Source organism: Zingiber officinale, chromosome 2A (assembly GCF_018446385.1).
Source record: "Zingiber officinale cultivar Zhangliang chromosome 2A, Zo_v1.1, whole genome shotgun sequence".
NCBI lineage: Eukaryota > Viridiplantae > Streptophyta > Magnoliopsida > Zingiberales > Zingiberaceae > Zingiber > Zingiber officinale.
The window spans coordinates 143,875,753-143,902,253 of NC_055988.1; the positions used below are offsets into that span (position 1 = coordinate 143,875,753).

Genomic DNA, 26,501 nt, shown 5'->3' on the forward strand with positions numbered 1-26,501 from the left:
TGAAGAATTTCTTGCTTCAGCATTAACATATCCAAAGTTTTGGAAGATATTGTCTTGAACGAATGAATAACTTGTTCCCTTTTAAGTAGTTAATACCTTTTTTTGGAATTATACAAATTTGTCCTTGTTGGAGTAATGCTCTTTGAAGATGGCATAATTGTGTTTAATTTATAAATTTCTATTCAAACAGTATGTTTGGTCAACCCACGTTGCTTTTGTTGTGCATGCATAGATGTTTTACTTTGCCATTCAATTTCTTGTGTTCTCTGAAGGAACTAACTTCTTTGTTTTGTGCAATAGCTCCAAGAATTACTGGAATACATGCCTGGACCTGACTTTCCTACTGGAGGGCTGATTTTAGGGAATTCTGGGTAAAGTTGTGTTGAGTGTTTCATCCTATTTTACCTTTTGACACAAGATTCATTTATACTATATGATTCTGTTTCTTCCTCTAAAGGATATTGGAAACATATAAGTCTGGACGAGGCCGCATAATAGTAAGAGGGAAGACAGATGTGGAAATGCTTGATGAGAAATCCAAACGCAGTGCCATAATAATTAAGGAGGTGATGATATATTTATTTATTAATCTCTGTACTTGACATACTGGGTATTTTAGCTTATATTTGTCCTTTTCTTTCTTCTAGATCCCTTATCAGACAAATAAATCTGCCCTAGTTGAGAAAATTGCTGAACTTGTGGAACAGAAGGTAACTCTATGTTTGTGTCTGTTTATTTGTGCTATTTCCCTAATAGTGAGGTCAAGTAAAACTCTGTACGGTTGTTTGATATACCTTTATATTATTTTTATGGAGTTGCTTCATGTCTCTAAAATCCGCATCTCTAATTTAAATGATGGAATTTTGAATTGTTTTGTTGCATTTAGGAGTCTTATTTCTGATTTATCAAACAAAATATAAACATTATAGTGATATTTAACACTTAAACTTTTTATCAGATACTCATAAACAAATTTCATTGTAGACATAATTACACAAATGCTTAAAATTATACGTTAATGCTTACAAATTTGTAGTAACTTATGCAACTCAAAATTTAAAAAATTACAATGAAAACAAATTTTTGCTGAAATATTAAAGAGCACTTTGAATTAATTAAAAGCATTATTAATTAATACCTTAATGACGAAGGTTTCTTAGGCCTTTAAACCTAAAATTATTCCAATGCTATAGAATCTAAAGTGAAAAAATGTCCAGTTTATAGAGAACCAAAGAAGGTTCTAGTCTTTCATCGCTCAATCTTGCATTGTACTATAACAATTGAATATATTATAATTATAAATCATCATGGAATGTAAGAAGTATAAAGTTTAGAAATGATTAAAGATAAAAATTAAAACTTAATTGGTTCAAGGCATTTTTAATTTTGAGTATAAAATGATAACAACCAAACCTTTATCCTATTAAGTGGATCCGATTATATAGATCCTCGTATGCCATTGGGTTCTATCTTCAATTATATCCTCATTTCTGTTTAAATGAATTTTATCCTCTTTTATCATTACTAACCAAGTGTTCTTTGATCTTCTCTCCCTCGATTAATCTGTGTATTTGTTATAGTCTCATATCGCCTAATTGTGCCCTTATTTGTTGCCTAAATATATGACCACATTATCTTAAACATGTATCTTGGAGTTTTCTCTCAATAAGCCCTACCTAACTTTCTCAATGTTCTCATTTCATATCTTGTACATCCTTATATGACCGCTTATTTACCTTAACATATTTATCTCTATGAATCTCATTCTCACTTCATAATCTAACATTCAACTTTATATAATATAATACGTTTAATTATCGTTTTGTATAACTTCTCTTTGAGCTTTAGAGGTATCACAAAGACCCGATGTTATCCTCCATTGCAACTATCTACCTTTATTCTATGTAAAACATCTCTATCAATCTTCTTTCCTTTTGTAAAAATGATCCTAGATATTTAAAGCTCTCAATTACAAAGAATTCATCATCTCTTATCCTAGCAATTTTCTTGTTATGTCAAATATACCATTCCAATGCTCCTTTTTGCCATGCATAAATTGAACCAAACTCAAATTTCATATGTTTATATTCAGTTTTTACTCTACTAAGCCTAAAACCTTTTATTTTAGTGCTTCCCGCAATGTTCGAGTTTAATATTTACTCCTTCACATCTCTCATCAACTTAAACAATGTCATTCACAAATAACATGCACCATGGTTACTTGTTTTGGATATATCTAGTGAGTTCATTCATGACAAGTAAAAAGGTATGGACTTAGAGTTGATCCTTGATGTAATCCTATTTTTATAAGAAACACTCCAGTTAATCCGCTTGGAGTCTTTACTCTTGTTGTTACATTATGATATATATCCTTAATTGTTTCAATATATGCTACATTAACATATTTCTTTTCTAAAACTCTCCATATAATTTCTCTTAGAACTTTGTTATAATTTTTTTTATGTAATACCATGTGTAACTCTTGCTTTTTTTCATGATACTTTGTGATTGGTTGTTTGAGAGGATGTATAGCTTCTATCATCAACCTTTCATATATGAATCTAAATTGATTGTCTCCGGGGCTATGGTGCCGCGGTAGGATATCCAGGTTGTCACCTAGACACCTATGGTTCGATCCCTAGCTATGTTGTATTAGTAGGAATTTGCCCTCCAAATGGAGAGTGTAACCAAAGGATTCTGTGCTGGCCGCCGCATGCACTTCCCGATTTACCTGGCGAATGGTGGGAAACTTCCGTGGGGCCGGGCCGGTCACGCCAGGGATAGTCAATGAGGCCAATTGGGTTTATTATTTTTTTTTAAAATTGATTTTCAGTCACCTTGATTTCTTTAATTTTTTTTTTTCAATTACACTTTTCCAAAATTTCATGGTATGACTTCTTAACTAATGCCTTTATAGTTCACATAATTTTGTACATCTCTTTTGTTTTATGTAGGGGACTATAATAAGTACATTCCATTAAATGTTTTATTCGTTTTCAATGAGGATGAATGACGTTTTAAGCCATTCAATATCCTATTTTACTAAACATTTTCATACCTCATTAAATGACTATTCTACTTCTAAAGTTTGAATTCTTTATAAAAATTTAAATTTCTATACTTTTCAATCTATTTAAATTATCTAAGTTATGTTGGTCACCACGTAAACTTTTATTAAAAAGTTGATAAAATGCCTCTTCGATTGCTCCTTTGTTTCTTTATGCTTCATAGTGCTTTATTGGATTCATCTTTAATGCATTTGATTTGGGTAAAGATTTCTTATTTCCTCTCTCACTTTAGTTATTCTATAGATGTCTTTTTCCTTTTTTGTATTAAATTGTGGATGCAAGCGGCTATTGCATATTTTTTAAAGTTTTCTTCATTCTTACTAGTGTTGTATAGTAATTTATGGGCCGTCACTTTCATTTGTACTTTCTCATTCCACAATTAAGATTCTTTATTTGGTGGCTGTTTTCAAAATTGATGTCATTTTATTCCATGTTGTATTTGAGAACAAATATAAATAGTTAATTTGCAATATTGGATGAAGTGACTAAATTAATAAACAAATATAATTACAAGAACAAATTTGCATTAAAAACCTTATTAGTTACAATAAAATAGTTAATTAAAAAGTATATTTATGCTAAAGTAAAACTTAAATAATTAATAATTTCATTAATTTACTGAATGTACCAGAATAAACCTTTCCTTAGTCAATCTTTTGTACATCGTTTTACATGAAAATTTGATCTTGGTGGTTTCATTTGTTTCAATCCTCGGATGATTAGGAATATGGGTAAGCCACTGTAACACACTAATAAAGGATATTTTTCATAAGGTATTTCATTAGATTAGTTAACCATACAATTGTTGTCCAAGTGTCTATCCCCCATCTATGTGCTGTTTTACATAATTTTTATTGATAAATATATTTTGCAAATATCTAGTCTCCTTACCACTTTTTTGGGAAGTTGAGGCGCAGTTCATCTTTTTCATTTAATTATGTGATTTTTATAACAGATTTTAGATGGTATAAGCGATATTCGTGATGAAAGCGACCGCTTTGGAATGCGTGTTGTAATTGAGGTTAGTTCAGTTTATAGCAATTCTTCCTGACTTATCCTTCTTTTGCATTATAATTCCTATCTATTAAATTACAGCATACTGATATTATTTTTCTTCAGCTGAAAAGGGGATCAGATCCATCAATTGTTCTCAACAACCTTTATCGGCATACTGCTCTTCAGTCTAGTTTTAGCTGCAACATGGTAGGGTGAGTACTATGTCTTTGTTTGGGCTTCAGTTTGTTGTATCTTGGAGTTTTTCGCCATCCTTCCAATCTTGATATTCCAAGGTCCTGGTAATGTTCCTCAAAGACCAATATAACAAATTATACAACCTCTTTACTAGGTAAACTGTATATATTCATATTAGCACCGCACCCTGACATTAAACAACTAATATTTGGTATTTATTTTGTTGGTTGAAAAATCTTAAGTTATATTGTGTTTTTTGGTCTCTACAGTAGTGTTGTTCAGAGCTTATAATATGTTAAATTTAAGTTCTTTGCCCTAGTGCTCCTTTTTAGTGAGAATTGTGATTCTTGTCCTATGACCGTTGAAGTTTTATTTGCCTGATGTTTTGCCAATAGTTTCAACTGACATGATCATTATGTTTCATCCTAGTAGTGAAATAAAATAATCTACAAACTGCTAATCGAAATATTGAAGTTGGTCTTTGACTGTGTAAGAGAAACTCATTTGATGGACAAAAATTTGCAAATTTGTAAAGATAATTATTCTTCTCTAATTCTCATTTTTTTTGTTGCATACAAATTACTAATGAAAATTTGTGTGTTGGCCTTGTTTGTGCAATTTTTATTAGTATTGGGACTAAACAAATATTTTAGAATTTTCTCATAATGATGCCAGCTGTTAATCTGCTTAGTAATTATTATTTGAAATCTGTAAACGTTGGAATTTCTTTGTTTTTTGAAACTTAATTCCATGCGGTACATTCGTAATTGATTCAGTTAATTAAAGAATCTTTTTATAAATTGCTTCTATTTTCAGCTCTGTTTGAATTTTACAACATATGTATGATAGACATAGTGTTATGATAATATTACTAATTCTCTGGATTTTGTATTATCTCTATATCACCTTTATCTGTCTCCTTATGTCAAGCGTCATACTCCTTGTTGAATAGCACCTGCAAAACTATCAAATAGGCTCTATGCTGTTTTTCCTTATATTTTATTTGCATACTAGTCCAATGGTTGGATTAGATTTGTTTAATTTGAACATTGTGAACATCAAATTGAAATTCAATCAGGTGCTTGGTTCTATTGCTGCCTATTGCTTGGTTCTATTGCTGCCTAGGAGCTCATGGTTATTGATTGTGGTAGTTATCCATAATTAGGGTCTTAGACAGTGGTAGCTAATTCAATTGCTATCTCTCGGCCATATCTACTTTTTGATGCAATTTCTAAAATTTGAGTCGTTTCCTGTTTTATCTATTGATGGCAAATTTATATAATCCAATTTCTATGTTTGGTAAACTTTTTTCACTTGGTTATTGCAGTTTGCACCTTTCCAATTCCATTTTATGAGGTTTTTGTGCTAATGTTCAATTTGCTTACTTTTCTTTATGCTTTTGGTCTTGCAGTATTCTTGACGGTCAGCCAAAACTGATGGGTTTGAAGGAATTACTTCAGGTATCCCTAAATGACAATTTTATTTTTAACTTTTTTTAACAATTCTAAAACATTACCATCACTACTTTGTAGTTTCTAACAATTGACGTGTTTAGATTAGTTGGATGGAGTGGTATATTCAAATTGGATTTAATAACATTCCCTTCTAGGATCATGTAATAAGAGACTTCCCCTTTAGGTTAGCATGGAGTGGCATGCCTTAAACTGGGAGTTCCTTAGTATCAATTTATAGGAATTGAGTTGAATTGGTGATCTGTCATAAAGGAGAGTTATTGAGAGGACAAGAAGAAGAGTAGGTTAAGCCATTCCATAATGTATTGGGAAGGGGCAATTTTTGAGAGGACAATAAGAGTTAATGTTTGATAGATCAAGCATATGTTGAATTATAAGAATAAAGGTAAGTAGGTGATATAGATTATTTATTTTAATTATAAAGGAATTAAGTGGATAAATCGTATTGAGAAGCTTATTGAGAGAAAAATACAACAGCTAAGCCTTTCTTCCACTATGTGCAGTCAGTTATACAGATCCTTCTACGCCATCGTGTTAGATCCTCTATTATATCATCATTTATATTTAAATGAATTTATCCTATTTTATCATTGCTAACCGAAGTCTTTTTATAGAAATGAGGTGCCTTATTTGTGCACTTTGGATTGTAGGGTTCGATTTGACATTTTATATTATGGAGTGATGCATTTGCCTACTTGCTCTATTCAATAAGATAACTAATGAAAAAATATAGAAAAAAAACAAGGATTTGAATATTCTTTTTGTTGACTTTTGCAAGGACCAATTTTCAAATAGAATAGTGCTTTATTGTAAAAATATCAACCTAAGGGGTGCAACTGTAATTGGAACAATAATGACATTCTCTATGAAGGTAGGGAAAAACCCTAATATTCTTTGCATTGTATCATGGTTTTAGTGTCTAAGACTTGGCTGTCTTCTTCCATGGTGTTGCTCACAGTTTCTTTGCTCATTCTTTCTTCCCATCTCGGGAATTGTAACATCTCCCAATTTTGGATGTATGGATAGCAATCTTTGAACAACATTTACAACATGGTTTGAAATTTCTTGCCTTGTCGGGTGAGACGGTAAATGTATCTTTTCGTTAAATCACCGAAACTCGATGTCACTCGACACTAAAGTTTAAAATCTCAAGTCGTAAAGTAATTTCAATCTTTGATCGAAAAGATATTGTTCCAATATCGTGTTGACGCTTTGATGCTTGGTCCTCGTGACAAATTGTAGATTGAAGGAGGAAGAAGATGAAGCAAAGAAAGGGGGCATTATCTGTGATGAGTGGTATCAAGTTTTAGTAATTTAATATATTTCGACTAAGGTATAAGATCTTGAGTTGTGTTGGTTGGCATGAGTGAAATTTATCATGCCAATTGACACGCCACTGAGCTCGGAATTGTGAGATTGCGAAGGCCTCGCAGTAGGTTGTAGAGCCGCCATGATCTTGTGGCGAATCGTGGAGGTCGTTACGACCTTGCAGTGGGTTATGGAGGCTGCTATAATCTTGTGGCCGGTCGCGAAGGCTCCTGTGACCTTGTAGCGGATGGCGAAGGCTCCCGCGACCTTACAGTGATCTCACAACTGGTCACAAGGTCATTTTACAATTGTTTTCATGTTTTTATTTTTTATTTTTTGTAGATATTTCTTTTTCGTCTTTTAATTTCTTTTCCCTTCCTTTATTAATTTTTTCCCCTCTATCAGAAAAAAATAATTTATTTTCCTCCTTTTGTCTATGATTAATTCATCCCTTCATGAGAGGTAAACAAAGAGAAAAAGATATAATTCGCTCAAGTTAGTCGCGGGGGAGATGAGGAAGATGAATAGTAGTAGATGTGTGTATATAGTCGTATGTAAAGTTATACGCGTACCTTGGCTTGCGGGAGCAGACTCCTTTTATAACATGAAGGAATGAGATGTCACATCCGCGACTGTCAGAGGGGATGGTGTGCTTATGACAGGATGTCATATCCCGGTAAGGAGGGTACCCCATCGCCATATCAGTGGGTCACATCACATGTATTTGTAACTATGGGAGATCTTATGGGATCATGCTACGTCAACCATGTTATTGTATGATACCACATTTGAGCAATGTGTTTTCCTATGAGTGTTGAGGGCTGATTGGAGATGAACCGGATGCTCGATCGGTAGGGTCGAGTGGAGAGCTAGATCTGAATTGGGCGGAGTGGAGAGCTAGATCTGAATTGGGCGGAGTGGAGAGCTAGATCTGAATTGGGCGGAGTGGAGAGCTAGATCTGAATTGGGCGGAGTGGAGAGCTAGATCTGAATTGGGCGTACTGTAGAAGTGGGGGAGTTGGACCTCGTATATTAGAGTTGAAATTTGCCTTAAAGTGGACAACGGCGAGGTCTTTAGTCTCACGTGACAGCAAGGGATCAATTGCGGAGGTGGAGCACAACATGGGCGTTGGCAGCAAGGGCTCGGAGGCCGGATTGATTGTGGAGGCGAAGCACAGGGCGCGCGGTATCTAGGGCTCGAAGGTCGGATCGATTGTGAAGGCGGAGCACAATAGATGGCGTGTGACAGTGAGGGCTCGAAGGTTGGATCGACTGTGGAGGTGGAGGAGACCAGATATGTTGCCTGCTCGTGTGGACTGCGGAGCGACGTCGATGGTCGGCTGTGCAAAGGGAGAAGGCAGCCTAGCCGGCGGTCAGGAAGGAGAGGAGGCAACATCGATTGCGAAGGCGGAGCACAATAGATGGCGTGCGACAGTGAGGGCTCGAAGGTCAGATCGGCCGTGGAGGTGGAGGAGACCAGATATGTTGCCGGCTCGTGTGGACTGCAGAGCGGTGTCGATGGTCAACTACACAAAGGGAGAAGGCGGCCTAGCCAACGGTCAGAAAGGAGAGGAGGCGACGTGTAATAAGAGCTCGAAGCGTGAGGCTCGGAGGAGGAGGAGATCGGGGTTGGATCGGCGGTCGGCAGAGGCGACGAGGACAACAAGAGAGGAGAGCGGGTGCAAGGGCTGTCATTGGTGTCAGCATCGTGAGGAAGAGGTGTGATCGGGTCAGTGGTGAGGTGTGTAGGCAGAGCACGGAGAACGAGATCAGTGGAGGTGGAGGCTGTGAGGGCAAGGAGCCAAGGAGAGAGGAGAGCTAGAGTGGACATGGTTTAAAGTGTCGTATCGAGACGGTCGTTTCCGAAACCATAGTTGTTAAAAGCGATCTTCGCTCGCTTAAGTGCGAAGCGAGGTGCAACCCTTTGCTTTCGGGAACTCGTAAGTGCAAGAGGTTTAAGATGCGAGCGTTCCGGGAACTCGGAACTCAGTTTTAATTATTTAAATTTTAAATATATAGAAAATATATTTAAAATAAAAAAAATCTAATAAATTTTATTAATACATACTTACATATAAATCCTATTTAAATTTATAAAAAATATATTTAAAATAAAAAAATCTAATAAATTTTATTAATACATATAAATCAGATTTAAATATATAAAAATATATATTTAAAATTTAAAAATTCTAATTAATTTAATTAATTCATATAAATCAGATTTATATTTTGATAATTTATTTTTTACTGTTTTATAATTTTTTTACTTATTGATTGTTTATTACTGATTGTAGCGGTTTTGATTCTTGATTCTAAAGTTAATCATGTCAAATATAACAATTCCATCCACTTGAAAAGATATTGCTTGGAATTATGCAACATATTCGGATCCTAAAAATCCAAATGTTGTCAGTTGTATTTTTTGTGGTAAAATAACAAATAACGGAATTTATCGACACAAACTACATTTAGTTGGGGGCAATAGAAATGTGAAAGCTTGTCTGAAATATCCCGAGCATGTTAAAGAAGAAATTAGACAGTTCATGCAAAAAAAAAGAGTAATTCAAAGAATCAAATGGATGAAATTCCTCATTTTGATGATGTTGATAATTTGGAAGATTTGGAAGAACATGAAGAAGATGATCATCAAACTAAAGTGAAAGGGAAACGACTAATATCCGATTTAAACAACCATCATACTGTTCAAGGTAAAAAGTGTAAACAAACTGGATCTATTAATCTTTATTTTATGAAAGATGTTGATGAAATTGTCAAACAAAGACGTGCAAAAAAACAAGGGACAATTTGATGAAAATAAAAAGAAGTTAAGAGATATTGCAGTTGAGAAATTTGCAAGATGGATGTATGATGCTCGAATTCCCCTCAATGTTGTTAAATATAATTCTTTTGAGCCTTGTATTGAAGCCATTGAACAATTTGGATCAGGGATGAAACCTCCATCATATTATGAAGTGAGGGTTAAGTATTTGAAGGAGTTTGGCAAATACAAACTCACTTCTCAAATCCCATGAAGAAGATCATGCTAAGTTTGGGTGCACAATCATGGTAGATGGATAGACGGATAAAAAGGGTAGGACTCTTATAAATTTTTTGGCGAATGGTCCCAAAGGAAGTGTATTTGTCAAATCAGTTGATGCTTCAGGCTATTCTCACACAGCAGACAAGATGTTTGAGTTACTTTCTAAATATGTGTATCACATTGGAAAAAAAATGTGGTTAAGATTGTAACAGATAATGCAAGCTGCAATGTCAGTGCAGGTAATATTTTAAATTTTTGTTACTTTCAATTAATAATTGAATTATATTTTAATTTTTTTTTACCAATTTATTTATTTTTTCATGTCGTCTTTTGGAAAACCGATTTCCACACTTGTACTGGACTCCCTGTGCAGCTTATTGTTTAGATTTGTTGCTCGAGGATACATTCAAAATTCCTCATCTCAGAAAGTTGCATGTACGAGCGTTGATGGTGAATGATTATATTTACAATAGACCATAAGTATTGAGCATGATGAGAGAGTTTACGGGACAAAAAGACATGGTAAGAACCGCAAAGACACGTTTCACAATCGCTTTTTTGACTTTAAAGCGGTTTCATGTACAATAAACAAATCTGAAAAGGATGTTTACATTCGAAAAGTAGACAAATCGTCGATTTTCTGAAGAGGCTGTAGGAAAACGTGCAGCAGAAGTGATATTGATGCCTTCTTTTTGGAAAAATATAGTTTTTGCATTAAAAGTTGGTGGCTCATTGGTGAAAGTATTACGGCTAGTAGAAGGTGAAAAAAGGTCTCCTATGCGTTATATTTATGAGTCAATGGACAGGGCCAAAGAAGCTATCGCTGCGTCATTTAACAATAATGAAGAGAAATATCGTAGCATTTTTGAATTCATTGACAAAAGATGAAATGTTTAACTCCATCGACCTTTGCACGCAGCCGGATATTTCTTGAATCTAGAGTGTTTTTACTCAAACCCTGACATAGAAAATGATGCAGAAGTGATGGAGAGTTTGTACAAGTGCATATCTAGATTGGTGAGGTGAGGATTTACAAGATAAGATCACGAATCAATTGGAAAAATACAAGAAAGCAGGACTTTTTGGTTTGCCAATGGCTATCCGACAAAGAACTTCAAAATCACTAGGTAAATTTATAAATAATATATTGTGCAATATCAATATTGAATGGTAATAAAGTTAATCTCATAATTTATATGTTTTGTATTTAAAGCTGATTGGTGGTCTTCTTATGGTGCATCAACGCCTGAATTAAAAACATTTGTAATGAAGATTTTAAATCTCACATGCTCTTCTTTAGGCTGTGAATGTAATTGGAGTGTTTTTGAACATGTAAGTTGGAGTTTTTTTTAATACATATTAAAATTTATATTATGAACTTAACCTTTTACTTTTTAATTTTTTTAGATACATTCTAAGAAAAGAAATAGGTTGTCTCAACAACGATTGAATGATTTGGTATATATCAAGTACAATAGAGTTTTGAGGAGAAGATATGATATGCGAGATAAGATTGATCCTATTTCTTTATCAGAGAGACAATGATAATGATTTTATCTATGAAGGTGAAAATTTGCGTTAGAGTGATGTAACACGAGCATCTGGGGTTGATGAAAGTGCATATGACTTTCGTTCTCGAAATGCGTCTTCTTCAAAAGGGGCATTATCATCTGTATTAGCAAAAAGAAAGCAATCTTCAGCTAAAACTAGTCTTGTAAATGAAGAAGAAATTAATCTTGATGATGAAACTGAAGAAGAAGATACCGATGGATACAAATCAAGCGATGGAGTTGATGGCGTAGATTTGGACAATGAAGATGAAGAAGATGATTATTTTGATATTTGATATGCCCTCTATCATATTTTCAAAGACTTTTGATTTTCAATAATCTACAACTTCATCAAAGAATATTTTGTTTATGGTTATTTGGATTTTCAAAGATATTTTGAAAGATTTTTAATAGATATAATGTAGGTCCCTTTGCAGGCCGGCAAGAGGGGAGGGGTGAATTGCCCAACAAAATAAAACTCGAACCTTTCTCGGATTTCAACTATATAATGAACACTTGTAATAAATAAATAAAAAGAGACTAGGTAAAGAAAAGCAGACACCAGAGTTTTACTTGGTTTGCAATCAGGGGATTGCTAATCCAAGGAATGTAAGTGCACTATTTGATTCTCCTCTGGGCGGAGTAGCCTCTTTACAACGTTGACAGCACAAATGAAAAGAACATAATTGAAAGCACAGAAGGAATTGATTACAAGTTCGTTGCTTTTGAATGTATGGATCAGTACTTTATTTATAGTACTGGTCCGGGCGCCTGGAAGGGGTTCCGGGCGCCCCCGGGGGGATAAATTTTATCCCCCAACGGTTAGCTCGCGATCAACTTCGATCTGGTCAAAATATGAACCCCCGGGCGCCCGGAATGGTTCCGGCGCGAATGATCCGGCGCCGGACTGCAAGTCAACAAAGTTGACTCGGTCCAGGTCTCGCCCGGCTCAGCTCGATTCGCCTCGTCTTGGTGCAGGTCTGTCGCTCCGGCTCCGCTTAGTTTGGGTGATCTCGGCCTTAGGAATAGGGCTCACCCGAACCCACGTTCCAGCCTTCCAGCCTTCCTTCCCGGTTTCTCGTCCCTCGAGCGTCGCGCACGCTCTTCTCGTCCACCGGTGTACTCTTCCGCGGACACCTCGTTCCTCGGACGCACCGAGCCCGTCGGCTCTCTCCCGTGCCGTCTTTCTCGCTAGCCACGTCTTTCGCTCGACTTCCTGTGTTCCTAAGCTCCTGCACACTTAGACACAAGGGTTAAACAAACGCAGGACCTAACTTAGCTTGTTTGATCACATCAAAACACCTTGGGGTTCCAACAATCTCCCCCTTTTTGATGTGAGCAACCCAAGTTAAGTTAGGGTAACCGTATGCAATAAAAACGATTTATATTCCAATAAGTCCAAATATTTTTCAATTGAAAAATTATAGTACCTCCCCCTAGACTTAACATACTTCTCCCCCTTTGATCACAGCATCCCCCAAAAAAATTTTAAGTTTGAAACTTATCTCAGCATCCCCAAAATTTTTTTTTCTAATTAATTAAAAAAAATTCTAAGTTAATATTCATAAGAAACAATTCTAAGTCAATTTTAAAAAATTATAAGGCAATATTATCATAAAAAAAATTCTAAGATAACTTAAAAAAAAATTTCTAAGTCAATTTTCATAAAAATTTCTAAGATAATAAAAAATTTAAGAAAATAAAATATTTTCTAACACAAATTGAATAACTCTTTTAAAGCATCAAGTAATTTAAATTAATGCTTTTTCAGTTAGTCAATTAAACTTTTTATTTCTATACTTGGCTTTCAGGTCGTGGCGAGGCACTAGGCCTTTTTGGTTATTGGAGCAACAACCACTTCCTTAGACAAAGCCTCATAAAGAAATTAGTTGTTTAATTTCCTTGCTGAAAATGCTAAGTCTAATTTTTAATTTTAAATTAAATAGGTTTTTGGAACCCAATAGAGGTTCCTACCTACAGGATTAATCAAGTATTTCCTAGGCATATAGATTTTTGATATATTTCTAATTTGATTTTGATGAAATCTATAATACCAATTTAAACCTCCATAATTTCTAAAAGTAGAAATATTTGAACCATTAGATTTTTTCAATCTTTCTATTTCTTATTTTAGTTTTTCATTTTCAATTTTCAATTTTTCAAAATCCTCTATAAGACATGATTTTCCCAAAATTCTCTTTGTTTCTAAAATTTCATTTTCTAATTTGGCATTTTTATTTTCTAATTTATACATGCATTTAGTCATAGCTTTGATACCAAAGTAAAGTTCATCAGGGGGTAAGAGGCATACCTCACTTACCATATCAGACTTGAAGCCTGAATCTCCCCCTGCTTCGCTACTTCCATCTGAGGTCGCTCCCCCTTCATCGATGCTGGGTTCTGATGTACTTTGTCCTTCGTGGCTTGCCATCAGTGCAATCCCCGCATATTCTTGAGCTTCTGATTCAGATGAAGAAGTGTCATCCCAAGTTGCTTTTTAGGTTGTATTTCTTGGGTGTCTTCATTTTGACCTTCTTGAGTTCTGGGCAGTCTTCCTTTGTCCCTCCTTCGACACTGATAGCACCGTACCTTTCTTCTACCTTTTGATTCTTTTATTCTGCATTTTAAATTTATTAGATCTAAAAACTTTTTAAAGTTTCTTACCATGTACGCTTTTTGATCGTCTTGAGTCGACTCGGGTTCATCCTTGTTGGTTGCGTTCAGCGACATAGTCTGGGTTGTGTCCTTTTATATCTCTGCCTATCTAGTTTAGTGTAATTCAAGGGTAGAAAACAACTCTTCTAAAGTACTTACCTCCAGGTCTTTTGAGATGTAGTAAGCATCGACGATTGATGTCCACTCCGGAGTTCTTGGAAATCGCGTGGCGTATAGTGTCCGGTTTGTTACCGTTTCACCAAGGTTTTCGAGTCCAGAACTAGTTCTTTTACCTTTGCGTAGACCGGTTACTTTCTCACCTTTCTCCGACGGATGTTCATCATTTGTTGCGGAGGATATCCTTCTAGCGAGCTTCGCCTACCTTCGTGGAGTTCCAAGAACTTCTCCCAAAGTTCTTTAGCAGATAAATAATTTCCGATGCGGTTGACCTCTTGAGGCGGTAACACGCTCAGCAGGTGATGTTCCGCACGGCTGTTTGCTACCGACTCATTCTGCTCCTTCTTTGTCCAATCACTCTCTTCTTTTTCTTTTACATCTTTATCTATTGGAGCTACAAAACCATATTTCATAATAAACCGAATTTCAAAATCTGTTTTTAGGAATACCTTCATACGACGCTTCCAGTCTGCGAAGTTCCCCTCGAATTTTGGTGGAACAATGCTTGGTCCGGCCATCTTTGTTGCTTCGATCGGCGGTTAGTCCTCCTGAAGCACCTCGCTCTGATACCACTTGTAGGTCCCTTTGCAGGCCGGCAAGAGGGGAGGGGTGAATTGCCCTACAAAATAAAACTCGAACCTTTCTCGGATTTCAACTATATAATGAACACTTGTAATAAATAAATAAAAAGAGACTAGGTAAAGAAAAGCAGACACCAGAGTTTTACTTGGTTTGCAATCAGGGGATTGCTAATCCAAGGAATGTAAGTGCACTATCTGATTCTCCTCTGGGCGGAGTAGCCTCTTTACAACGTTGACAGCACAAATGAAAAGAACAGAATTGAAAGCACAGAAGGAATTGATTACAAGTTCGTTGCTTTTGAATGTACGGATCAGTACTTTATTTATAGTACTGGTCCGGGCGCCTGGAAGGGGTTCCGGGCGCCCCCGGGGGGATAAATTTTATCCCCCAACGGTCAGCTCGCGATCAGCTTCGATCTGGTCAAAATATGAATGGTTCCGGGCGCCCGGACCTGCCCGGATCTGGTCCAGGCTCTCTGCTCCGGTTCAGCTCGTCTCAGTTCGGCTCGTCTTGGTCTGGGTCTGTTCGCTCCGTCTCCGCTAGTTTGAGTGATCTCGGCCTTCCGGAATAGGGCTCACCCGAACCCATGTTCCGGCCTTCTCCTCGAGCAGCCTTCCTTCCCGGTTTCTCGTCCCTCGAGCGTCGCGCACGCTCTTCTCATCCACCGGTGTACTCTTCCGCGGACACCTCGTCCCTCGGACGCACCGAGCCCGTCGGCTCTCTCCCGTGCCGTCTTTCTCGCTAGCCACGTCTTCCGCTCGACTTCCTATGTTCCTAAGCTCCTGCACACTTAGACACAAGGGTTAAACAAACGCAGGACCTAACTTAGCTTGTTTGATCACATCAAAACACCTTGGGGTTCCAACATATAATAGTGCTTTTGTTTATCAAGCTTTTTTCTGTAAAGCCCGCGCTTCGCCTTGCGCTTTAAGCCCTAAGACCCTTGAGCGTTTTTTTGCGCCTTGCGCTTTTGACAACTATGGGCGAAACATCTCATTTCGCCTAACAACTTGCATCGACACGACTTCGGCACCAGACCCATGACAATTGCGACGTGTTGCGCGACCTCGTGGTCGCAGCGAAGGGGTCGGTTGCTCGACCTCACAACAGCAGCGGAGGGGTCGGATGACCCTTCAATTGCTGTCGTAGAGGTGTCGTGCGACCTGTAGCTGATGCAGAGGGGTCGCACAACCATCGCAGTCGCGCTGGAGGAGTCACGCGATCCCCGTGGCCATGGCTGAGGCGGATGCAACCTCGCGACAACGCTAAAGTCGTGCTAGCTTGTGAGTGGTGTCGGATTTCGGATTTTTTAAAATTAAACTTAGGTTAATTATTTTAATCAACTTCTAGCTATGATGGAGATAATCTAAAGAGATTTTATTAAATCCTAATTAAATTATTTAATTAATTTTATATTTCATTTATTTTAATTTTAAAATTATAATAAATTATTTATTTATTTATTTTCATATCTTTTCCTTTTTTAAAGATTATTTTTTATATTATTTATTTTGTTTACTTTTAAAATATTTATGTTAAATATTTAATTTTTTAATTAATATATTTTATATTTAAAAAATATCAAAATTATATCAGCATGGCATGATACGATACTGAAACAGTATCATTTCGGTCTAGGATCGAAATTTCGGCAAATGTTGAAATTTTTAACCTTGAGAGCGGGTGCAGTAGAGAAAGAGCATCCCTTGAAAAAAATTTTTGGCCCCGCTGCTTCCTCATCTGCCGCACATCAAGTATCAAATTTTTTATGAGATAATATCCAATTTAGCTCCATAGAGAGTATCTATAGCAATTAAATATTAATAAAAATATTGTTTAATTAATATATTTTTTATTTTAAAAGTACCAAAATAGTATCGGTATAACATGATATGATATAATACTGAAACTTTTTATCGTTCTGATCATAAATCGAAGTTTCATAAATTGCAGTTTCGACATAGCTTGAAATTTTAAATATGGAAGGAGATGACTACTTGGGGGAACTCTAATCATTTTCCCAACTCTAACCATTTTCCTACTATATTAAACTTGAAAAATGTTTATGATACAATTCTTATACATTTATTATGGTGGATTTTAGAAAGGAATATCTAATAATTATTTTGATGCGATAAACAATATGCATGATAACATCATTACAATGATTAAAGTGACATGGTGTGTGATATTATTTTCTTATAATTGTTGGCTTATATGATAAGCTCTTTGATAATAGCTGAGAAAAATCTCATTGGTGGAAGTTCTTTGTTGATGATAATTTTTTAATTGATGTGAGTGTAAACTTGAACCTCTAAAGATTTTGTATTACATAGAACTACAGCCAAATATATATATGTAAGTTTGATTATTAGAACTGAGGGAATAGTTGAGATGGATGAATATAAATACTAACTCTTTTAGATATGTTGGATCTATAATTAAACAATGAGATATTGATGATATAATCAATAATAGTAATGAATGAATTGTTGAAATAAAAAATCATCTGAAGTATTGTATGAACCCTTTAAGGCTAAAAGGATATTTTTTGTAAAATGTTATCTTCTATATTATAGATTAGTTAGAATGTTAGTCATGTAAAACATACGCAAAATTTAATATAGGAAGATGAGAATGCTATGTTCATGTGCAGGGTTATTAAGAAAATTAAATATTAATATTATTACCCAAGAGCAATTGGATGAGCTCTAGTAGTTGTTAAAATGAAAGAAGTGATGGTCGGAAATCTTCAAAGGTGTACATTGAATTTTATATGTAGACACGTTGAATTCATTAGGGTGGAAGTTGTATAGGGTAAAGTGAGGCCAAAAAAATATTATAATTCATGTGACAAAACATAGTTTAATCAGTTTGATTGTTACTAATGATATAAATGTTGTATAGAGCTCAATGGACACATGAGATATATCTAATCAACGCCAAATAGGTGGGACAAAGACTGCTATTCTTGCTGCTCTTAAAACAAAGTTAGGAAACTAATTGGAAAATAAGGATTTTCTCAAGAAACAAAACCTTGTGCTTTTCTTTGATGGAAGAAAAGTTTGAAAAGAATGTTGACTCGTTATTGGCCCAAAGGTGTGTTTTCTTGGATGAAGATATAGGAGAGGAGAGAAAAATGACACAAAAGATTTATATGAATTGAGCTTTACATGCAATTTTGTGTTCCTTTCTCTTCCTCCTCCTGACTTCGCATCCAAGTAATGTTTCCTAAGGGCCTGATTACTTGAATGCATAGATACAAGGGAAAAACACAAAGTTACATATATAGTTTCATCATTTATGCACATCTTTCTAGTACTTCCCTCCCTCTCCCTTATATCTTCCATCCTAAGTAATTGGATTCTAAAAGGAACCAAAATATACAAAAATAATGTAGCAAAATTTAAAACTTGACAAGTGATATATATCTGTATATTTTATTTTTTGAAGTGAAATTTTAATCAATAAAATATAAGGTTCCATCTACATTCTTCTTGATAAATTTTTTTGTGAAAGAGGCATTATGTTGTCAGAATCTTGTTCGCCTTTTATACAGTTGGAAAAAGATTACAAGACCTATTATGCTCATTCATTGTTTGATGTTGTAATATGTTTGTGCATGTTTGGTGAATTTATGAAAACGTAGGTTCTTTATTATGCCATTCATATTTACAGAAATCATCCTACCAAAGTTCCTCTTATAGAATTTGGTAGGGGTTTGTCAGATATTGAATGGGTGAAATATTCATTTCAACTGATGATATCCCAACATAAACTGCTATTTCAACATAAACTGATATTTCCCGATAATAGATTTTTAGCTAGGTCACTTGAAATATAGCAAAAGTAAATAATTTTTTTTTTATTCCAGGCGTTTCTTGATTTTAGGAGTTCTGTCATTGAAAGGCGTGCAGCATTTAAGCTTAGTCAAGCTCTAGAACGAAAGCATATTATTGAGGTATATATTCTACTATTTCAAATGCTTAAAGTTTCAAAAAATTGAGGCTTTTTATCCATTAATTTTATTCTCAGGGCATCATTATTGGTCTTGATAACTTGGATGATATTATAAACATAATCAGGAAAACTTCTAGTAACGCTCTGGCTATTACTTCTTTAGTGAAAGGTATGTCTTTATTTGTCTACTCTGTCTCTCTGACTATGCTAATGTGTGATTAGTGAACAAACACTATTAATTTAATCATCATGCAATTGCTCTTGGAATAGATGAAGAATCTGTGCTATATATTTACTATTAGAAGGAGAACATGCATTCAATTTTGTTTGTGGGTTAGGTTCCCTTGGTCCCATTTCTTACTCTTGATTGTTGATTGAGAGTTTGGTCGCCTTTTTTTTTTTGGTTGAAATCCAAGTATTTTATGTTACCTTTGTTAGGGGTGGGTGATATTTACTTGTTGATTACTATTGCCTAAACATGCATAATCTTAATGGTAACCAGTGTTAAAGCAGAATGCGATAAAAAAGACAACATTTTATGGTAACTACTGTAAACATCAAATAAACTAGTGAGCCAAGACCACCACTATTAATGAAATTGTGGACAATATATGAACGTCAGTGTGGAAGAAAGTGTTGGAATATTATGAAACGGATGGATATAAAATCATAAACCATCAGAGGTGCTATAAAAAAAATTAACATTATGCATCTAATTTAATCAGATTGTCATAACGCCATAACAATGCAGCCTCATAAAAAATGATACATCTAACCAATGATACATTATCGCATGATGCTATCATGACATTCACACCATGTATCAAAGTAATTCCATACTATTACAGTAACAATTTATACAAATTGCATTAATGCAACTCCTCACCAACATAGCATAAGCTCAAATGCATCAACACCGACTGTTATACCACAAAATTCATTGAATCATCAACCCGTAATACCTAAAATTCATCAATACTTGCACAATGATATCACTGTGTTTTCACCCACAATATTTGCAAGATGATGAATGTTCTACCTAAATTTTTAGTCAGGGAAAGAAACTTGAACTTACTTTGTTGAAAAAGGTATTGGCAGTGATGTAATCTTCATTATCATTGCATAGGAATAGGGCATTATCCCTCCAACCATAACATGAATCAATCTGATTCACCTCTGCAACAAGTACCGGTTCATTTATGTTATGGTTGGATGAATCGGCTTATGTGTAAATATGTAATGTGTAGGAATCTGTTTAATGTTCTATATTTCTTAATAATACCTATGTATAGTAGAGGAAGCCTACCTAATATTCCACTGCAACTTAATATGCTGTGTGCCACGGTCAGTCACTGGACATCTTGCGGTCTCCTGTGAGCCATTTGTCTCATCTGCACGTTGTTTACCCCAGTCACACCATTCAGGCATCATTCAATCGATCGAGCACTGCCTGTCAAGAGGCATCATCTGCATGCTTTTCGTTCTGTTGATGTCACAATAATCGTACAACCAGTTGAGGGTTTCTGTCATCTCCTTTCATCCACTGGTCATCCTTGCCAATGCAACATGTGGCCATCTCCTTTCATTACGATGCAATTCGTGTTGAAGTTTTTAGGATCAAGAACAGGAAATCTGTTTTGTTTCTCAATCTAGCATTCACTGAGTGATGTCTTCCCTGGTTTCACTAGATTGTGCCACTGGTGAAGCAGTCCGACCTCTGGATTGTGTCATTGCCATCATCTGCTGGATTCCAGCAGATCTGGTTGTTTTGGCCAGTAATCTTTCTCGGACCAGCAGAATTTCATCCAAGTGCAGTCCAGCAGTTGGTTTTCCTTCTCTATCAGACCTATTGGGCTGGCAGACCTCAGGCTCATTTTCAGTTTGGGCAGCCTATTATCCAACATCTGTTATCTCCCATTTTACTGGCGCATTTACTGAGTGATCTAATTTAGTGAACAATCCGCACCTTTGGCTTTTTGAAATGTCAGATTCCTCTACCACTTCCACAACGCCTTCCCTTCCAATCTCTCCTACCATTTCTAGATCTTTGATGATTACTAGAGAAAAATTGGATGGTAAAAATTATGCCTCCTGAGCCTTTTTGGGGCACTCTTATCTGTGAATGGTTAATGGGCTAAGACCAGCTGAAGCACCTTAGCACCCTAGCTCCTGAGATTCCTGAGCATGCTAAGTGTGTGAGTGAAATGATGTTCAACAACTTGCTTTCTTATGACAATCCATTGACATGTCTTACTTTCTTTGCTGTTTCTTCTTCAATGAGGCTGGGATAGAGGCTCGAGATCTATAATATGGGCGCCATTTCTCAGATTTATGACTTGACAATCTATTCCAGTTATATAGGATAGATATGGAGATGTCCACTCACATAGGCCATTTCTAGACTATCATCGCTAATTTTAGAATAATTTTCGGATTAGTTCACTTATCTAAGGCATGCATGATCATTTTGAGAAATCCTTGGTGGCTCCATCATTCCTTTGTGCATATATCATTGCTTCTCTCTAATTGCATTGTCATCTTGGGTATCCTACCCTTCAATATCTGAAGCAAATAGTCTATAGTCTTTCTATTCTTCAGTGCCTTGAATGCAAATGTTGTCAAGTAGGTAAACATATTGGGTCTCTTTTCCTTAGGAATCTCCATAAGTGAGTGCGTTTGTGCTAAATGTTGCGACCTAAGTTTTGTCAGTTCTACTTTAACTTCAAATACTTTATAATTTTCATCAATAACTATTCTATAATAACAGTTTTTTAATAAAAAAGCTTACTGAACTTTGTTTCTATCTTTTTCTCTTTTTATTTTAAACTTAAATATCAGTTCGACATCTCCATCAAGGTTTACATAGTGTAATGCTAAGGAATTCTTTTTAGTCATTCCTATCAAGTCATACTATCTTTATATATATATATATATATATATATGTATTCACTTCAGTTTATATACTGAGACTGACTGTCATTGTAGGGTACCATTTATCTGAAAAGCAAGCTGAAGCTTTGTTGGACATTACTTTGAGGAAACTTACCCTTCTTGAGGTTTATACTGTATTTGCTATTGATAGTTGGTAATATATTCCAGTCATTCTTATTTCTGATGATGTTTTGCCCTATTTTGTAGAGAAAGAAGTTTGTGGATGAAGCAGAATCATTATCAGATCAGATTTCTAATTTAAATGAACTCTTGTCTAGTAAGAAGCTCATCTTCCAGGTGATTGTTCTTTTTCAACATTTCTCATGCATACAATTTTAAATGGCATTTACTACTTAGTTAAGGATTCTAATTCTCTACCACTAACTGCATAGAGATTAAAACTCTTGTATCTTTTTATAAGAATAGTGGCAATTTGTTGCTGTTAGCTTTGTTTAGATTTTTCAATCATTAAATTTTGATATTTAAATGATTAAAATAGCGATAAAAATGTTTGTTGGAATGAACTACGAAGTTTTTTGTGTGTATAACACGAGGGTAATTTGAATTCAAGAAAAAAAATGAAGCATTTAGAAATATGTTAGACATATGTTTTACAACAACAAAATTAAATTTGCATTGAATAATATATTGAAAGCTTTTCTACAAGCCATACAATTAATGCCTGTTATTCAATATCTTTGGAAAAGTTCCCTCCCCAATACATTCCTGATTCATGATATAAAATTTTCATCATGTATAATCCAATCTCGAGCTATCTTTTATAGGGTGATGCAGACCTGATTAATTATAAGATGTGGACTTAGGTTAACTACTTTTTGAGTTTTTTTTCCTTCCTATGGACTTATTTCAGTACCATTGTCTATTACAATAAAGCTTCTTGGCAAGAGTAATTGAGTCACGGAACATTGCTGGTTGTTTTGGAAACTTGCCTTCTATGATCTTGTATCAACCTTGAGTATCTTCAGTTTGGAATTGATTAAGCTTAAGATGTGAACACTCAGGTTAACAATATTTATATTCATTGCTTTGTTTTTCCTCCTATGAAGTTATTTGTGCACCATTGCCTGTCTTGTCTCACTGTCGGGCTTCTTGACTAGAGCCATTGCATCCTAGAAGATTGTTGACAGTGTTGAGATCTAGAGCCTTGAATTATATTGTGGCAATGCAAACATATCACTTAAGTTTTTGAAGGTGTGTGCCAAATTTTCTAGATTCATCATTCTTGATGCCTTACTCCTATGAGCACCATACTGCTGTAAGAGGGGTTCTAATGTACATAAGTGTGCAGCATATCTGCTCATGGAGAGTTTAATGCAACAAGTTGCTCTTGTTTTTTCTTAAGTATAGAAGTTGACATTAGGCCAATTTAAGATTTTAAAAGTTGATCTTTTGTACTGAGGTTGGTGGCAGCTTTGTGAAAAGTTTAAATGTCCAAAAACATGTTACATGATTTTTCACACTCCTCTGAATTCAAGCTGAAAACTAATTGTGACAGTCTGCAATATTATGCTTTTTATTTTTGAACAAGATTGACACAAACAAGTATGCAAATGCTTTGGCAAAAGCTCGAGCATAGTAAGTTTCTTAATATACAAACTTGAATGAAAATATTTTGAGATAGCTTGATCCAAGTTAATATATTTTTCTAAAAAACAGGCTTGAGTGTCGTCGATCCCATTATAGGGTTGTATATTTGGCCAATGTTCATATTATTGTGTTTTTGTTTTTGTATTTCAGCTTATAGAGAAAGAAGCAATTGAGTTGAAGCATAAATTTGGAAGCCCAAGACGTTCATTTATAGAATATTCAGGGAGTAGCCAACTTGAGGAAATAGATGTTATTCCGAATGTGGAGATGCTTCTAGTATGAGCATGGAGTTGTTGATTATTGCTATGTAGATTTGCATTGTTTTTTATAAAATTGACTTTTTCTGGGTTAAAAATGACTAACTTTTCTTTATGTGAAGACACTTAGTGAGAAAGGATATCTCAAGCGCATGAAGCCAAACACCTTTACCCTGCAACATAGAGGAACCATTGGAAAATCTGTTGGAAAGATGCGGGTTAATGACTTGATGTCTGACTTCATCGTTTGTCATACACATGACCACATTCTTTATTTCAGGTAAGCAAAGGATGGAGTTTGTGGACTATGTTCATTAGAGTATGCTTTTTACCTAACCCATCATGTTAATATATGTCTCTTTAACTACCATGGCTACACATTTTGGGGTCCCCATTTAGCTATGTACCAGTTAATATTGTTTCCTTTTCTTTCAGGTGTCTATTGTTGTTCTGAGTCTTGATGATTGAAGAAGAGTAGGCTAGATGCTTTTCCTTCATAAATTGGAAATTAGATCTGTAGGCGATGAGTATGTGCTTTTTCTTTGTGAGAAAGTTAACTCTTGTCAATTTCTCACTAACTTAATAAAAAAGAAATATGGTGATGTTCCACCTTAGTGGATAATATGCTAGGACACAGTATTTAGTAAGATGATTTTTCGAGGACTAGGTGTGTATATATATTTGACTCAAGTCAAGTTTGAATTCCTAACCTGTTATCTGGTACCATGTTAAAGTAATAGGGAAGAGATCAATTTATATATATTGATATTGTTACAAAAAATAATTTCATATCTACTATTATTTGATTAATATAAAACATTAACATAAATGTGGTAACCTGGTTAAAATATCTAAAGTTCAACATGAAAGGAGTCTCAATTCTATTGCACCTTCCACTCTAAACTCTGACAGGATTGATATACTTTATTCTGATAACATGGCTGTGGTGGTCTGGTTGGTCAATCTATGGTTTAACTTGAAGGGAATCCTCTCTAATGCAAATTTGTGCAGTGCATTGGATGCTGGACTGTGCAAGTAAACAAACCTTTAATAATGGTTGTTCATGATTATCTATATTTCAATGATGTGTAAATATATCAAAGAATCATTACATTTTTTTTGTGTTACTCTTGAATATCAAATTTAAAGTGTTAGGAATCTTAGTTCACAACGTCATGGGTAGACTAGTATTTCTATCACAAATGCATTGCATGTTTCTGATGAGTCAAATGTGTGATGCAGTGACAAGGGCATAGTTTACTCTGCTCGAGCTTATAAAATACCAGAATGTTCTAGGACTGCAACTGGCACTCCATTGGTCCAGGTTTATTAAGTCCTTTATAGTTTTATATTTTTTTGGTTAATATGATATTTTTAGCAAATTAGTTGTTGTATCTCTTTCTAATATTACTTTTCCTTTGGTTTTTCTAGCTGCTATCCTTGTCTGAAGGGGAGAGAATAACCTCAATTGTTCCTGTCAGTGAATTTATTGATGATCAATACCTAGTAATGTTAACACTGAATGGGTACATCAAGAAAGTTTCTTTAAAGGCCTTTTCAGCAATCAGACCTTCTGGAATCATTGCAATTCAGTTGGTTTGTCCTGTTAACTGTGCTGACATTTTCTTCTTGGTTATGAAATGGAATGATAGCTTTGATATGCTACAGGTCGCTGGTGATGAGCTGAAATGGGTTCGTCTCTGTGCAGACGCTGACCTTGTTGCTTTAGCTTCCCAGAAAGGAATGGTCATTGTGAATTTTTGTAGCAAGGTCAGTGTAAACCTAGTGGCATATGTTTAAGCTGCATTTACTATTTTAGTAAGGTGCATGATGGTGCCAGTTCATCACTGAACACGTTTTAGTGAAGCAAAGGGCATTACTTTGCTGAATTCAATAAACAATAATAAAATGATTCTGGTTTGATTAATTTTTTACAGAACAGTAGAAAATATGAATATTACATTTTGGAGCCATAAATGTTTTTCTTTTAAATTATTAGACAAATAATGAAGCTTGACTTCAATTCTAGGAATAACCACTAACTTAAGAAGATTTCCTATATATATATATATATATATATAAAGATGTTAAGTTGCGAACCTGTGCAATTTTTCATTTTTTGTTTATTTTTTAATTTTTTTTAGCTTGCAGCTATGCCATGTAGGGTTTTGCTTTAGGGTTTAGGGGTTGGGTTATAGTATTAAGCAAAAAAAAAAAAAAAGGTGTACATGAGGTGTGCGGAATAATAAGGTCCGCAACATCTCAACCCCCCCCCCCCCTCTCTCTCTCTCTCTCTCTCTCTCTCTAATATACCAATCGGGAAAGAGAGGAATGCATATTGCCCCATTAATAACTCTTGGTGCAATACAAATGTCTAAATCTATACATAGAAGTCCTCCTTTTATTGTAAATAAAGGAGTTGAACAGAAAAGAGGACAATCTAGAATAATATGTAATTATAAACGTCTCAATGACAATTATCATAAAGATGATTATAAAATACAAGACAAACACCAACTTCTTAACAAAATTCAGAATTCAAAATGGTATTCCAAATTTGATATGAAATCTGAATTTTGACAAGTTAGGATGCATCCAGACTCTATAGAATGAATTGTATTCTCTTGTCTCAAAGGACACTTTGAATGACTAGTAATGTCATTTGGGCTTAAGGTAGCTCTTCAAATTTTTCAAAGAAA

The 26,501-nt window shown here is 35.1% G+C and overlaps 1 protein-coding gene across 1 annotated transcript in view; it reads left to right on the forward strand.

Annotated features, from left to right (window-relative positions):
* The window catches only part of LOC122042506 (probable DNA gyrase subunit A, chloroplastic/mitochondrial), a 53,206-nt gene that overhangs the window by 13,263 nt on the left and 13,442 nt on the right, over positions 1 to 26,501 (forward strand). The window contains exons 8-22 of the mRNA XM_042602655.1: positions 301 to 371; positions 458 to 566; positions 648 to 710; positions 4,024 to 4,089; positions 4,188 to 4,276; positions 5,671 to 5,719; positions 18,921 to 19,007; positions 19,082 to 19,175; positions 21,992 to 22,062; positions 22,145 to 22,234; positions 23,696 to 23,821; positions 23,925 to 24,082; positions 25,045 to 25,126; positions 25,234 to 25,398; positions 25,471 to 25,572. Coding sequence (XP_042458589.1) covers positions 301 to 371; positions 458 to 566; positions 648 to 710; positions 4,024 to 4,089; positions 4,188 to 4,276; positions 5,671 to 5,719; positions 18,921 to 19,007; positions 19,082 to 19,175; positions 21,992 to 22,062; positions 22,145 to 22,234; positions 23,696 to 23,821; positions 23,925 to 24,082; positions 25,045 to 25,126; positions 25,234 to 25,398; positions 25,471 to 25,572 — 1,422 coding nt within the window. The remainder of the gene's footprint in view (positions 1 to 300; positions 372 to 457; positions 567 to 647; positions 711 to 4,023; positions 4,090 to 4,187; positions 4,277 to 5,670; positions 5,720 to 18,920; positions 19,008 to 19,081; positions 19,176 to 21,991; positions 22,063 to 22,144; positions 22,235 to 23,695; positions 23,822 to 23,924; positions 24,083 to 25,044; positions 25,127 to 25,233; positions 25,399 to 25,470; positions 25,573 to 26,501) is intronic.